Consider the following 15,203-nt stretch of genomic DNA (forward strand, 5'->3'; position numbering starts at 1 on the left):
GCCCATTAAAAGGATGTGCACCTTGCTAATCTTAGTTTAAGGCAGATCTAAATTCATCGGTATAAAAAGAGAGGAACATAATATGTGCAAGCGTAGGTCAACATAAATTAATTAAAAACCACTACATGGTAATGCTTTCATATCTGATATGACTTTGAAGCATATAGTTCTTTATGATCTTAGCATTATCTTGGGTCACTAATAAACTAATAAATACGAACAGTAACTAGTGGTGGCTCACCTTTATCACTGAATATTCTGGTCCATTTTCTTCCATCCACAGGTCTTGTTCATAGTAGTACAATCCATCATTGATAGCTTTTGCCAGTTCTGTTGTAATTTTTGCCCGCGAAACATGATTTCCTGTACGGTCACCACCTGGATGTTTACGCATATGAGGAGGAGTCTGAGTCACAATCAAGATCTTGTTCACATCATGATCATCGATTTCATAGTCCGAGTCATCATCTGACCAATCAGTAAAGGTATTCTTGCGACCCTCTATCTGTTCCATTTCTTCATCAAACATAAAGTCCAGTTCCTCCTGCTCTTCTTGCTCCTGTTTGTGAGTTTGCTGAAGTTTGGTTGACACACTTTCCTTCAAATCAGCATATCAAACAATTAATTTCTTTTATAAGATACACTGTTAATTTTGGAAAGCAAAACAGAGCTAGTTTAACATGGGGGGGGGGGAGAAGTATGAATTGTTTGTTTGTATTTGGACACTGCTTCAATTAATATTGGAACTGACTATATAATACTACTTCAAAAATGTTGCTGCTTTTTCCCCAGAGGACATATACAAAAATTGCACCAAGAATGAGAGCCTACACAGTATTTGAAAATAATTGGACTGATGAACTGTGTCACTTACAACAGAAGGTCACATATGAATCTACAATAGTCAATGCAGATTCCTGGTTGGGGTAGGAGTACTGTTAGGAAAGGAAGGTACACTTTCTCTTTTGAAAATCCATCTGAATGCTATGCCGACCAGGGCTTTACTTGAGAGGTTAATTAAAAAAAAAATAAGAGTAGGAAATAAAGAGTAAAAAGTGAACAAGAAGTGGGTAGAGAGCAGGAGTGAGGAGAATGGAGAGCAGGAACAAAAAACCTGAGAGAAAAGTAAATCTTACACCTCCAATTACATGGTGCACTCAGCACCATCAGCATGGATAAATAACTAAGATCCTAAATATACTATTTTGAAAAGGAAAAAAGCAATTTAAGTAAGCTTTGTTTGGTTCAAGTTCTACATCACTATTTTAAATTACAATATATAATTTCATGCTTATAGTATTAATATCAGAATTGTGTTGCCAACTTACAATAAAATTTACACTTTGTGACTCAGGGCAAATCTAGGTATACCTTGAGTGGTGATGGACGGTGTCTCTTTTTCACTTCTATCCAAGTATCTGATTCCAGATCAGGCAAACTTGTAGAAAGTCCTTTAGACATTGTCTGAAGGTTACTGGCTTCAACATTTTTCTTTACATCAACAGGACTTCCCAGCCTAGGGGAACTAGGAGCAGATTCTGAAATTCACCAAATTTACAAAATTATTCATGTTGCAATACAATGAATGGTCAAAGAATATGATACCAAGGCTAAAGGGAGTCAAAGCCATGGAAAAGCAGATCAGATACTGACACATTCAGTCACCTTGCTCCACTGCTGGGTTTAGCATAAATATTGTAAGGCAAGGGGTTAGATGTATTCTCCACTTGGCCTTTCAGATTTACACCAAGCACAGCTGCTGTGCTTCCTCTGCAACTTACACTTCAAAGCCTTTGAAAATGCCCTACTTATTTTTTCTCGTTTAGACAGAACACGCCCAAATAGCACTGTAACACAAACACATTTGTGACTGATAATGCACAAAAGGTAACCCAGCTAAGTTAGTGAATGAGCATCAGCAAAGGTGAAGGTTGTGCATGTGAGACAATATACTTCCTACTTATGAGGATACAAGATAGCAGAACATTCATCTTGGAGGAGACTTTTCAAAAAGGTGGAGGTGAGGCAATAGTTACCTGTGGCAATTTCACTCTGAAAAATTCCTATAGCATCAGGTGAATAGCATTTACATTAAATTAGAAGAGTGACAAATAGAGCAGTGAGACAAATATATGGCTTAACGAAAGGGGCTACCATTCATACATTGGGACTAGTGCAGTGCTGTTTGGGTGTGTTCCATCTACCCAGAACTGGAATCCAGATCCCAGAAAAACAAACAAGAACATTTGCAAAAACTATGGAGTAAAACAATTTGTAATTTCAAAAAAAAAAGTGAATTAATAAATTTGCGGGCGAGGCACAATCTAAATTTATGCAAAGGAAAATAGGAGAGAACATAAAGAAATACAGTAGAAACAATCATTAGATCACTAGGTTGTGTGACCTAAATGTTTTGAGCACATCATGGATCGTCTCCCAAGTCAGTGTGGGAAGTCAGAAACAGGAAGTGTTCATTGGGAGTGCTCTGTATATTTCCCCCAATAGCAATAGAGACAGAGGAGCAGATCAGGTGGCAGATTTTAGAACAGTTCAAAAATAACAGGGCTGTTGCCACGGTGATTTCAACTTCCTTAATATCGACTGGCAACTCCTTACTGCAAAAGGTGTAGATGGGACAAAATTATTAGAATATGTAGACAAGCCGTACTGGATCTAGGCAATGAACCTTATCAGGTTACAGATCCCTCAGTGGGTGAGTATTTTGAAGTTAGTGACTGTAACTCCTTGACCTTTACCATAGTCTTAGACAGGGATAGGATCAGGCAATATGAAAAAGAATTTATATGTGGTGGGTGGGGGGGGGGCTAATTATGATGCTATTAGAGAGGAAATAAGTAACCAATGTACTCTGGGAAATGCATAACAAATATACAGGTTGTTTAGGGAGCACTTGGGATTCGTTCTGCATGGATTTGTCTAATTGAGGTAAGGAAGGGATGGTAGGATGAGGAAACCATGGTTGACAAAGAGATGTGAAACATTTAGCAAAGGATCAGACAGGGCTCTAGCCATAAGCAAGGAAGGAACTTAAGAATGGATTTAGGAGAGATAGAAGGGGACATGTGAAGATCCTGTTCAGTCAGATTAAAGGAAAATCCCAAAGTGTTCTACATGTGAGGATGACTAGAGGGTAGGGCCCATCAGAGATACAAGAGGAAACATGTGCCTGGAGTCAAGAATTTAGAGGAGATCCTTAATGATCATTTTGCTTCAGTATTCATCAGCAAGAGGACCTTGATGATTGTGACAACAAGCTGATATGCTGGAATGTTAAGAGGATGTGCTAAAACTTTAGGATAGAAAAGTCCCAGGGCCTGGAGAGGATATACCCTAGGTTACTGTGGGTAGCGAGGGAGGAGACTGCTGCTTCTCTAGTGATTGCCTTTGTGTCCTCATTGCCACATGAGTAGTACAAGATTTGAGGGTGTAAGTGGCATTTCTTTGTTCAAAAAAGGTAATAGGAATGATCCCAGGAATTATAAACCAGTGAGTCTTACAGCAGTGGTGGACAAATGTTTGGAAAGGATTCTTAAGAGAGAGAATTTGACAAAGCATAGATTAGGGATAGTCAGCATAGCTTTATGAGAGACACAAATGTGCATCGTGACCCTGATTGTTTGGTCACTTCCTCAAAAATTCATATAGATGAACGAAGAGCAGATGATGTGATGTATACAGATGTTAGTAAGGCATTTGACTAGGTTCCTCTTGGTAGGCTCATTCACAAAGTCAAGAGGCATGGAATCTAGGGAATCTTGGCTGTGTGTATTCAGAATTGGCTTGCCTACACAAGGCACAAGGTGGTAGAAGGTGGAGGGTATTCTGCCGGAAGGACAGTGAACAGTGGTGCTCCACAAAATTGTGTTCTGGGTCCTGTGCACTTAGTGATTTGTGTAAGTGACTTGGATGAGGAAGGGGAAGGGTGGGTTACTAAATTTGAAGATGACATGAAGGTTGGTGGCATTGTGGATAGTATTGAAGGATGTCACTGTGTACTACAGGATATTGACAAGGTGCAGAGCTGGCCTGAGAAGTAGCAGATGGGGTTCAATATGGCAATTCATTGTAAGAATGAACTTGGCACAGCACACATTTAAAAGCAGGATTCTTAGCAACGTAGAGGAACAAATTGATCTTTGGAGTCCACATTCACAGATTGCTAAAAATTGCCCTGTAAGTTGATAGGGTGGATAAAAAGTATATAGTGTGTTGGCCATCGATATCAAGGTATTAAGTTCAAGGGCCAGGAGGCCCTTATAAATCTCTGGTTAGACCACACTTGGAATATTAAGTTCAGTTCTGGTCCCATCATTATAGTAGGACTGTGAAAGCTTTAGAGGGGGTGCAGAGATTTACCAGGATGCTACCTAGAATTAGAGAGCATATTCTATAAAGTTAAATTGAGCAAGCTAGGACTATTCTCTTAATTTTAATGTTTGAGGTAAAATTATATTAGAAGCTTGGCGATGGTTTACCAAAATTCTCTGTGCAAGTCCTGGCAGATTGGAAGACAGCAAAAGTCACACCACTCTTCAAAAAAGGATGTAGGCAAAAGGCAGGAAACTATAGGCTAGCTAGTTTAACACCTACAGTTGGGAAAACGCTTGAACCTATCATTAAAGAAATAGCGAGGCATCTGGAAATAAATAGATCCATCAGGAAGGCACAGCATGGATTCAGCAAAGATAGATCCTGTTTGACAAACTTACTGTAGTTCTTTGAGGATATAAAGAGCACAGTGGAAGTTATTTACTTCAATTTCCAGAAGGCGTTCGATAAGGTGCCACACAAAAGACCTATCCACAAGATGTGAATGCATACCGTTGGGACTGATGTATTAGCATGGATAGAGGATTGGTTAACTAATGGAAAGTAGAGAGTTGGGATACATGGGTGTTACTCTGGTTGGCAATCAGTGGTGAGTGGTGTGCCACAGGGGTTGGTGCTGGTCCCACAACTGTTCACGATGTACATTAACGATCTGGAAGAGGGGGCCAAGTGTAGTTTATAAGTTTGCTGACAATACTAAATTAAGTGGAAAAGCAAATTGTACAGAAGATATGGAGAGTTTACAGAGATTATAGATAGGTTAAGTAAGTGGCAGATGGAGTACAATGTTGGTAAATGCGAGGTCATCCACTTTGGAAGGAAAAATGAAAGAGCAGATTATTTAAATAGTAAAAAATGCAGCATGCTGCTATGCAGAGGGACTTGAGAATGTTGTGCATGAATCTCAAAAGATTGTTTTGCAAGTGCAGCAGGCGATCAAGAAGGTAAATGGAATGTTGCCTTTCATTGCTAGAGCAATGAGCAGGGAGATTATGCTGCATCTATACAGGGTTCTGGTGAGGCCACACCTGGAGTACTGCATGCATTTCTGGTTTCCTTACTTGAGGAAGGATACACTGGCTTTTGAGGTGGTGCAGAGGAGGTTCACCAGGTTGATTCCAGAGATGAGTGAGTTAAACTATGAGGAAAGATTGAGTCACTTGGGACAGTACTCACTGGAATTCAGAAGTGTGAGAGGAGATCTTATAGTAACATGTAAAATTATGAAAGGAATAGAAAAGATAGAGGCAGGAAAGTTGTTTCCACTGGTAGGTGAGAATAGAACTAGACATGGCCTCAAGATTCCGGAGAGTAGATTTAGGGGAGATCAGGAGGAACTGCTTTTCCCAGAGAGTGCCGAATTTGTGGAATTCTCTGCACAATGCAGCAGTGGAGGCTTCATCGGAATGGATAGATTTTTGCATAGTAGGGGAATTAAGGGTTATGTGGAAAAGGCAGGTAGGTGGAGATGAGTCATGATCAGCCATGATCTTATTGAATGACAGAGCAGGTTTGACAGGCCAGATGGCCCACTTCTGCTCTAATTTCTTATGCTAGAGGAGGGGATGTCAGAAGCAAGTTTTTAAATCCCACATAGTGAGTGGTGGGAGTGTGAAACGTGCTGTTAGTGGTGATGGTAGAAGCAGATACATTGGGAACATTTAAGAGATTTTTAATGCTGAAGGATCTGTACCATGTGTGTTCTATGTTCTATTATTGACTAGCTATTAAGAAATGGCCAAATTTCTGCATGGTAAGTATGCAAATCTCTATATGGATACAACAGGAGATCATTTCTTAAATAGTCATCCAATTTAATGGAATGCAAAATCTCTCCTTTCCTGGGTCAAAAGCTCCACTTGCCCAAGAAGCTTCAAAGGAGGTTAGGCATAACATTAAAGATGTGCATAAACAGGGAGTTCTACGCGCGTAACCTTTGGGTTATTTATGAAAGATATAAAAATGCACCTGAAAATAAATTTGTAATTGTACATTTTGGTATCCTTTGCAAGAACAAAAAACAAACCAGCACTGTGAAATTGGAAATAGAAAAGGTGAAGCTTACAGCAGAGAGAATACGAATATCAAGGAAATAAGACAAGACTAAACAGATGATTTTTATTTCAGGATTTTACAAGTAGATGAGAACATTGCAGATGCCTTTACAATGACCTTTCAATTTTATATCTAAACAGAAACTAGACATTTTGATGGTAAAACTGCACATCATTCCATTTGAGTAAAATTGGAGGAACACATTATTCATAAGCATGTTGGTTCATTACCTGCTGTCAGGCCTTGAACTTTAATTAAAGATCAAGAATTTCAAGATATTAACAGAAACTAAACTCAGGAAGAGAAGATGTGGCACCAAGGCAGGGAAGAACAATCCCGCCCCCCCAGGTGCAAACTAAGGCATCAAGCCTTTCTAAGTTTTGTTCCGCAATAGCTGAGCAAGATGATATTTGAAAACTTTTTCTACAAGTGGCAATGAATGGAGATTCACTTATTAACTGATATTGATAGACTTCTGCTATCTAAATATCAGTAAAGGATATTAGTTGCTGGGTGTGAGGGGTGGGGAGTGTGACAGATAGGGAACTAAGGTTAAGTCAGAGGTCGACCAGAATGTCAATATGAAAACAATTTTAAGGGGTTAAATGATCTACACTTATTCTTCAACAACTATGTTTCTGCACAATCTTCTATTAAGTTACTAAAGTTAAAATCTTTTCTGCATTCTCTTTAGTGCTTCAGTCTCCTTCAGGCAGTAAGAGGAACAGATTTTTGAACTTGCAAATACACACACACACACACCCTGCTAGGGTACCTACGACCTTTGCACAGTACCACAGTAATTTTATGTATTCAACTCTACTGCTGCCATACAAATGAAACCATGACATTTGTGAGTGATGATAAACCCAATTCCAATATAGGTCTCTTCTGTAGACTGAGAGTGGGAATGGAGCAGCGAGAGGGTCGGAAAAAAGGGGAAAGGAGAGGGCAAGGAGCAGGAAGTACCAGATTAATAAATTATTTAGAATCAAATGACTTTGTCTAGTGGGTCAGCGCTGGGTGTCTCTGCACTTGTCCCAGCACTCCTCTGCCAGCTGTCCAACACCTCTCCTGAGTCGCTTCGCTCTCACTATTACCAACATCCTTTGCTCCCACCAGTTTGCAAAATTTCTGTTTGTTCTACTTTGACAAATACAGTACTGAGCAAAAGTCTTAACTATATGTGCCAAAGACTTTTGCACAGTACTGTACATGTCAAACATTCTCCTGAAGCTATCAACCAAGATCACTTGAGTCTCAGTATAAAATCCCTGGAAAGTGAATACTCTAGTGTTGTAAAAGCTGATTCAGTTATGCAGCTGCCCCTTCTGAACTAACAGATGAGTATTTTTTGAGTTAATCAGCACAACTTAAGTATCAAAGCACCAGACATACAAAATGAAAAGTCAAGAAGTTGCAGATAATATTTATACATATAGGTATATTTGGAAAATCTAAACAAATATGTTGAGATAGTTGGTAACTAGAGTCATAAAGGTATGGACAGAATTTCTAATCTGACAATACTCTTTCTCTCAACTCTTACTTCTTGCAGGATAAAAATCACTTCTGATTTACATTAGAATGAAGCTTCTCACTTCACTGGCTAAGGTTCAGTATACTTTACTGTACACAACTAGGACTGCAAGCTGAGATCAATGCAAATTGAGACTGAGTGATCGGTTCAAACCAGAAAGGGAAGAAACAGACATTCAACTATTTTACATGCTTTTAAGTTCATGTTTTGTTAGTGCAGTGGTTATGCTACAGTAAATGTCAAACTTACCTGCTCATCAAAAGCCACTGCCCCATGAGAGGCTGGGCTTGGCCCTCATAAGAAGCATTGCAGCCCCTCCCACTAGCTGCCACTTAGCTGATGATGTCACAGCGCCAGCAGAGTTTAAATGTAGCGCGCAGAAACCACGGTGCCTCTTTCTGCTCTCCAGGTCACCACAAGCAACCAGTGGAAGTGTGCTGCAGTAAAGGAGGTCCTGGGTGTACACTTTAGATAAGTAGTTTCCACTGTGTGTACGTTTAGTATCTGTTCTGCCGTGCCACTTCAAGCACTCAATTTAGACAAGTACTTGTAACTAAGTGTAACTTGAAGGGTTTAACTGAATGTTTAGTGTCGATTTTTTCCTGTAAATAAATAACACTTACCGATTGTGAGTGTCTTCTATTCACACTCACCGAACCCAGAAACCTGATTTCACACAACAGGTTAGTTCAACAGAATCAGAAGAATTCCAGAATCCTCACCAGTTTGAGAGCCATACATCTGTCCAGGTATAAACTCCGGGCAATTGATTAAACGGGAAAAATCAGTCCTTGGAAGATCAGATACAGGAGGTCCTGGAATTGGCCATTTTTCAGGACACTCCTTTTTCCTCATCTTCTGGTCCACAATTTGCACCTCTGTACTTCCTTTTAAAGCCTGTGAAATTAAACATTAATAAAGACATTAGATTTTTAAGAAATGTAACAAATTCAAGGATAGCATTCATGTTTTGGTATAGTTTTGAAGTTATACACGCTTTTAAGTTCATATAATGGACGACATGGTAGCATAATAGGGAGCACAATCACTTTACAGTGCCTGTGATCATCAGGATTAAAATCCTGCTGCTCTAAAGAGTTTGTATGTCCTTGGTGTAATCGCACAAGTTTCCTCTGGGTGATCCAGTTTCCTTCCAAGTTTCAACGATGGATTAGTAAGCTGTGTTGGCAGAAAAGCATGTTAACACCCAAGGGCTGCCCCCAGCACAGGACCGCGCTGGTTGTCGAAAAAACACATTTCACTTTTGGTTTTCACAATTCTGATCTTTTGCACACTACCATCGGGTGTCAAGTGATTTACGTTGCATTTTTTTTTCTTCAAAATGCATTTTTTGCTGCAGCTTCACAAACTGCAGTTAAGAGTTTCAATGCTGAAAATATTGTTCATTGTCTCTGTTCCCTATATTGGATCTAAAACTGAATAAATAAATTTGAGCAAGGCAATAGCATTACACAAGACAATGCTTACTTGTGTTTTTACACCTAGAGAACTTCCACAGAGGCAGAGCTTATATTTGTGGAAAACTCATCCATTAAACTGCTTTCAGGATTTTACAGGCATCACTAACTACTACTTCAATCCATACATCCTAACATATCACCGAAATCAAAATTTCTAACAAATATTCCTCACTCTAAAAATGGCCCATGGTAACCTACTGTGAAGTGTTATCACTAAAATCAATTCAAAGTACAAGCATAAACAGTAGTTTATCAACAATCTTACCCAATTGTTCAACATCCATAAACATGTAAAGTTATCATAAAAGCTAACAAAAGGATTAGACCACCGGCTGCTTAGGCCAGCAAATTCCATTAGTTTTGTGCTGCTGGTTAGCATTAGCATGATGAGGGAAAAACTATAGCAGTTTATGGAGAATCATGGCAATATTTGGGGAGGACATTCCTGGGGGAATGATCACTTGGGGGGTGGGGTAACAGGGGAAATATGCCAAGTCCTATGATTATAATTCTGTTCAAACATAGAATACAGAACAGAACTTTTGTCTTCAAATGTCTGTGCTGACCACGCCAATTTAAACTATACATCTGCTGTACATGTTTTGTAATTGTCCCATCCCTACATGTTCATCTGTGTGCCTAACGACTCTTAATGTTGCTATTGCATAGGCTTCCACCCCTCCCTGGCAGTCTGTTATCATTGCTGTGAAAAAAAATATTCTTTTACAACGTTCCCCTTTTCACCTCTAGTACTTGACATTCCCCTCTCAGAAATTTTTCATAATTTTATATACATCAATCAGCTCAGCCCTCAACCACCAACACTTCAGAGATTCTGTCCATTCTCTTCTTATAGCAAATGCTCTAATCCAGTCAACATCCTGGTGAACCATTTCCCCATCCTCTCCAAAGCCTCCATATCCTTACTGTAATGTGTGGAGCAGACTGTACAAAATACTCCAAATATGGCCTAATCCAAGTTTTATACAGCTGCAAAGTGACTTCCCAACTTTCATACTCTATACCTAACTGGAAGAAAGTACGTTGTACACCTTCTTTACCTCCCTATCTACTCATGTTGCCACTTTTAGGGAACTATGGACATATACCCCTTGACTTCCCCTGTACATCAACACTCTCAAGGACCTTATCATTTACTGTACATCACACTTGCCTTCAATTAGACAGGACAGCTGTCTAAGACTTCGGTGAGATCACACCTGGAATATTGTGTGCAGTTCTAAACACTATACTGCACAAAGGATGTGAATAAGCTTAAGTGGGCATAGAAAAGATTCTCAAGGATGTTGCTGGGACTGTTTTCCCTGGAGCAAGGGGGACTGATGGATGATCTTATGCAGCTTTGTAGTCTTCTTACCAAGTAAGGGCAGTCTGTTCCTAGAAGGTACAGGTTTAAGTTGAGAGGGAAAGCTTTTGTTTCACCCCAACACAGTGGGTGATAGGGAAATGGAAGAAGCCACCAGAGGTGCAGAGCTGGGCAAAATTACAACTTTGAACAGGCGAAATGCTTTCGTAACTATACGAAATGTACCCAATGAAGGCGCAATGGCATGATAAAGTTGAGGTTTATTTTCTTTAGGTATTCCTCAACTGAAAGAACATGTGCTTTTATTCTGAAAATTGAACACCAAACTAATTACCCCAAGATGAAAACTACAAATAAGACAAATTTGAGGCAAACAAGACTACCAATAACAAGGATAATAGGAAATTAAAATCATGATAGATTACATCAGGGTGGATGGGAGTCAATTGTTTTTTATTGACTTGCATATCACCAATTGAAAAGTGCTGCTGAGTTGATCTCACAAGATAAACAGTGAACAGAGCATGGATTGCCTTCAAAGAATGCACTAGAGGCTGACAGAATTAGGCATTATTACAGAAAAGCTCATTTACATTTGAAACACAAGTCACGAGATTGTAGCTAAAGAATAAAGCAGTGGGTAGCACAGTGGTGCCGCGTGTAAAACTGCTATCTCTAGCTCTAGTGACCCAAATTCAATCCTGACCCCACAGTCCTTTCAGTGGGTTTATTGTTTTATTTATTTTTGTTCCAAGACCAAAAACTCACCCAGAAACTATAGATAAATTCACATAGTGCACCAAACTTTGAAAATAATCTTCACTTAGAGGATAAACACTTCCGTGGACAGTAACCTTAAGGGACGCTGGTTTGCAAGGCTGCAATTACTGAATGCATCCTGTCTATCCTATGTTCTCATCAACCTCTGTCCCTTAGAAGGTAGTAATTTAACATACGTCTGAATTTTATAGTACTGCATATTAAGGCAGGACCCAAATTAGGTGAAAATTAATAATTAGTTGAAATAAAAACACTGGAAAAGTTTGGGGGATAAGAAAAACAGAACGCTGGTAAAATATCATTGCCCTGAACTGCTAACACTGCGTCTTTCCACAGATAGTGTCTGACTTGTTGAGTATTATCAGCAATTTTCCTTTCATTCAGATTTCCAGTATCTGGTGCATTTCACTATTGAAGTTTGAAGAGAAACCCACTTAGTCAGTTTTCCAAAACTAATTCAACAGCAGCAATATTATTCTTAGTACAATGCAACTATACTTTCTTTTTCCCAAAACACACAAAAGCCCATTGAAAGGATTTTATGGTTTATTCAGATGAGAATTAGCTAACAGAGGGAAAAAGTGTTCAACAGAGAGGAAATCACCAATGCAAGAGTTCAGAACTGGAGGATCACAGAGATATGGAGAGGAGATGGTTCTATGTGACATAAAATATGCTGTCAAGCTGTGTTTGTCCCAGGAGGAAAAACAGGCTTGGCAGCACTGGAGTGATGTTGAAGAGTTTCCCATCTCCAACTGACCTTATTAGCTAGCCAAAAACCAGTCAGCTTCAATTCCAAAGGACAGCCTTCACAGAACAATAAGTGACTAGGAGTTAGCAAAAGGCCATAGTGGTTGGTGGATTCATGTTTATTTTGGGCATACTTGGGTTAGGCCAGGCAAAAGGGCCAAATGCCTTAATAAAATTCAGAATTTGCAAAGTTCCCACAATTGACATAACGGGATCAAAAAGACATTACCTCCAAAATAAGATTTACGTCAGTAGTTAGTGCCTGCACTCGGTGGAAGCTAGCGATCAGGGAAATAGGCAGAAAGCCTTGTTCATCCATCTTTCGCCGTAGAAAAAAGTCTCTTTCCAGGTTTTCTGTACTGAAATAATACTCACTTTAAAAAGAAATGAATAGTGTTAAAATATTTCATTGTTTTCCTAAAGGTAACAACTCTGTTTAGCAGAAATTAAATTGTTACATACATTTGACGTTTTATGTACTCTTTCAGTAAGGTTTCATCCACTGTATACATCTGTGCTCCACTTCCATCATCGTAATAGTACATCATATTAGTGTTGTATTCTGCTATATATTGGTCAGAGGTCTCATATGATTGCTTGTACCCATAAGGATAATCATAGTTCACTAAGAAAAAAAAAAGAACTAAATTAGTCAGGTTAATAGAATTTACACTCATTGTTACACATCTCCCACATCATTCTATTTGTACAGCTAGCTCATGGGACAGATTTCTGTGTACAATATACACTATTAAGCTGAACATTGGAAATACAAAGAAGAGTAGCTTCACCAAAGTATTCACTGCACTGCAAATTTCACACAAACACATAACAGATTGTTATAATCGAGATTACTTCCACAAATTTAAAGAACAATTTACCTCATACCAAAATTGCCCCTTTGAATTAACCTATATATTTCTATCCATTACATTTTTGGCCACAAGCGAAACTATGCCCAGATGAAGATTCATGACAAAGAAGTCCATTTCCTTCCATAGATGTAGCCAGATCCAGTCAGCTTCAAGTGTGTTTTTGTTCCAGATTCCAACACCTGTGATCATTGTCTCTCCATATATATGTCTAATGTTTTAAATTGCAAATTATTGGTTTAATAAAATCAATACCAAATTACAGCAAAAATACTTACTACGCGAGTTTCCTCTACCACGTCCTCTGCCGCGCCCTCTTCCTCGTCCTCTTCCTCTAAAACTTCCTCGCATGCCACCACCCTCGCTCCTAACGCTGCCAACTTCATCAGCATCATCTCTTCTGTCTCTATCACGTTTGTCATCTCGGCGCCAACCTTCACAGAAAGTAAATTAAATATTTTTAAAAAAAATACTATGATATTTTACCCATTTTCTGTAGTAACCATTGCTTAAATGTGAATAATTTAGTGAATCATCTCTGACTGTGTCTGACTGGTCTGGTAGCCAAATGACTTTTCAGAAACTTCATTTTAAAACTCACATATACATTATTTTAAGAACTTGTGCCATGGGTTTGTTTCTTATGGGAATTCCATTGTTTAAAAAAGTGTTAAAGATACCCATTTGATTAGTATTCTGGTTATACTTTAGTATTTCCAAATCAATTTAATCACAAACCAATTGAATCATGCAATTCCTCCCCCCACCAATACAAAAAATATTCAGTAAGCTTTCTGAAGCAAGAGAAATTCTTTTTCAAAATATTCCAAACCAAGAAAATAATGAAAGCAAATGAATAAATTAATAGAGAATGGTGAAATATTTTCATTAAATTGTCTTGTATTCTGTACCTCAATTTAATATCTGTAGACCAACTCTCCAAAAAGATAAGAAAAAACATTACATTTTTAGCTGAATGAAGTTGGACATGAACTTTGAGCACACGTACAACTCCACAGAATCGTAACCATTTGACAACTCGTATTTTCCCTAAGCTTCTAGTGGCCTTTCCTCAGTTGGTTCTCAGATCAAAGAGAAATTATTGCTGGGTTGTTTACTTTGCTGAAAGATTAAATAACCCTGTATAGATTAATGGGAGGTGTTTCAATATGTTCCAGAGAGCAATGCATATTCCAATATAGAAAAGGAAACCAAATTTTGAATCTAAACTCATTGCAGCTTACACAGTTGATAATTGGAACATTGGAGTTGCTGACATCTGAAAATGTTGGGAATACATATACATGTATCAAATCGGTTTGACTGTTAATCTTGCAGCTAATATAAACAAGCGTCAAAATACTGCACTGAATTAAAATATGCAAGCCACTTACTTCTGGAATAATCATTTCTTTTGTTGTTTTGGATTGATCGTGTTGCATCTGATTGAGATCGCAAACTGTTACGTGAATTAGGCCTTTCTTGTCCATCCTGCTTCACTTCGTCTAGATGTAATGGAACCCATTTATGCTTGTTGGCTAAATGTTTTAAAAATAAGATAGTTTTAATTATGCTCAATAAAGTTAAAATGTCAACAATTTTTCAGTATCCAAATAGAAGCTGCAGAACAAAGGAAATATAGGTCATCTTTTGGCTTAGAAAAAGTTTTACCTCCAGAAACAACACACTTCAAGTTGAAGCATAATTGTTAAAATGCAATAAAACTTTAAACATGAAAACCACAAACAGAAATCATAGAATTCCAATAAATAAAACCTGGGCAACAAGGTGAATTCAATGCATAAAATAAAACAACTGGAATTAAAAATAACATGTGTATACTTATCAGATTATTTAGAAAAAACAAAAGCATAACATTTACATAAAATGCAACATAAAGCACAGATAACAATTTCAATGTGAAATAATGCATTTTAAAAACATATTAAAAAAATAGGATGTACATTATATGTGCATTTTACATATAAGTGTTGGCACGTGGCCAAGTCATTAAGGCGTTAGTCTAGTGATCTGAAGGTCGCTAGTTC

The 15,203-nt window shown here is 38.3% G+C and overlaps 1 protein-coding gene across 7 annotated transcripts in view; it reads right to left on the bottom strand.

The window, feature by feature from the left end:
• The window catches only part of LOC140726422 (la-related protein 1B-like), a 68,721-nt gene that overhangs the window by 22,173 nt on the left and 31,345 nt on the right, over positions 1–15,203 (bottom strand). For all 7 annotated transcript variants that reach the window (XM_073042792.1, XM_073042791.1, XM_073042796.1 and 4 more), the window contains exons 6-12: positions 14,550–14,693; positions 13,434–13,589; positions 12,746–12,908; positions 12,513–12,657; positions 8,668–8,842; positions 1,372–1,538; positions 242–598 (exon numbers count right to left, since the gene is read on the bottom strand). In XM_073042792.1, the coding sequence (XP_072898893.1) occupies positions 242–598; positions 1,372–1,538; positions 8,668–8,842; positions 12,513–12,657; positions 12,746–12,908; positions 13,434–13,589; positions 14,550–14,693 (1,307 nt within the window). The remainder of the gene's footprint in view (positions 1–241; positions 599–1,371; positions 1,539–8,667; positions 8,843–12,512; positions 12,658–12,745; positions 12,909–13,433; positions 13,590–14,549; positions 14,694–15,203) is intronic.

The sequence above is a fragment of the Hemitrygon akajei genome, chromosome 4 (genome assembly GCF_048418815.1).
Source record: "Hemitrygon akajei chromosome 4, sHemAka1.3, whole genome shotgun sequence".
In the NCBI taxonomy this organism is placed as follows: Eukaryota; Metazoa; Chordata; class Chondrichthyes; order Myliobatiformes; family Dasyatidae; genus Hemitrygon; species Hemitrygon akajei.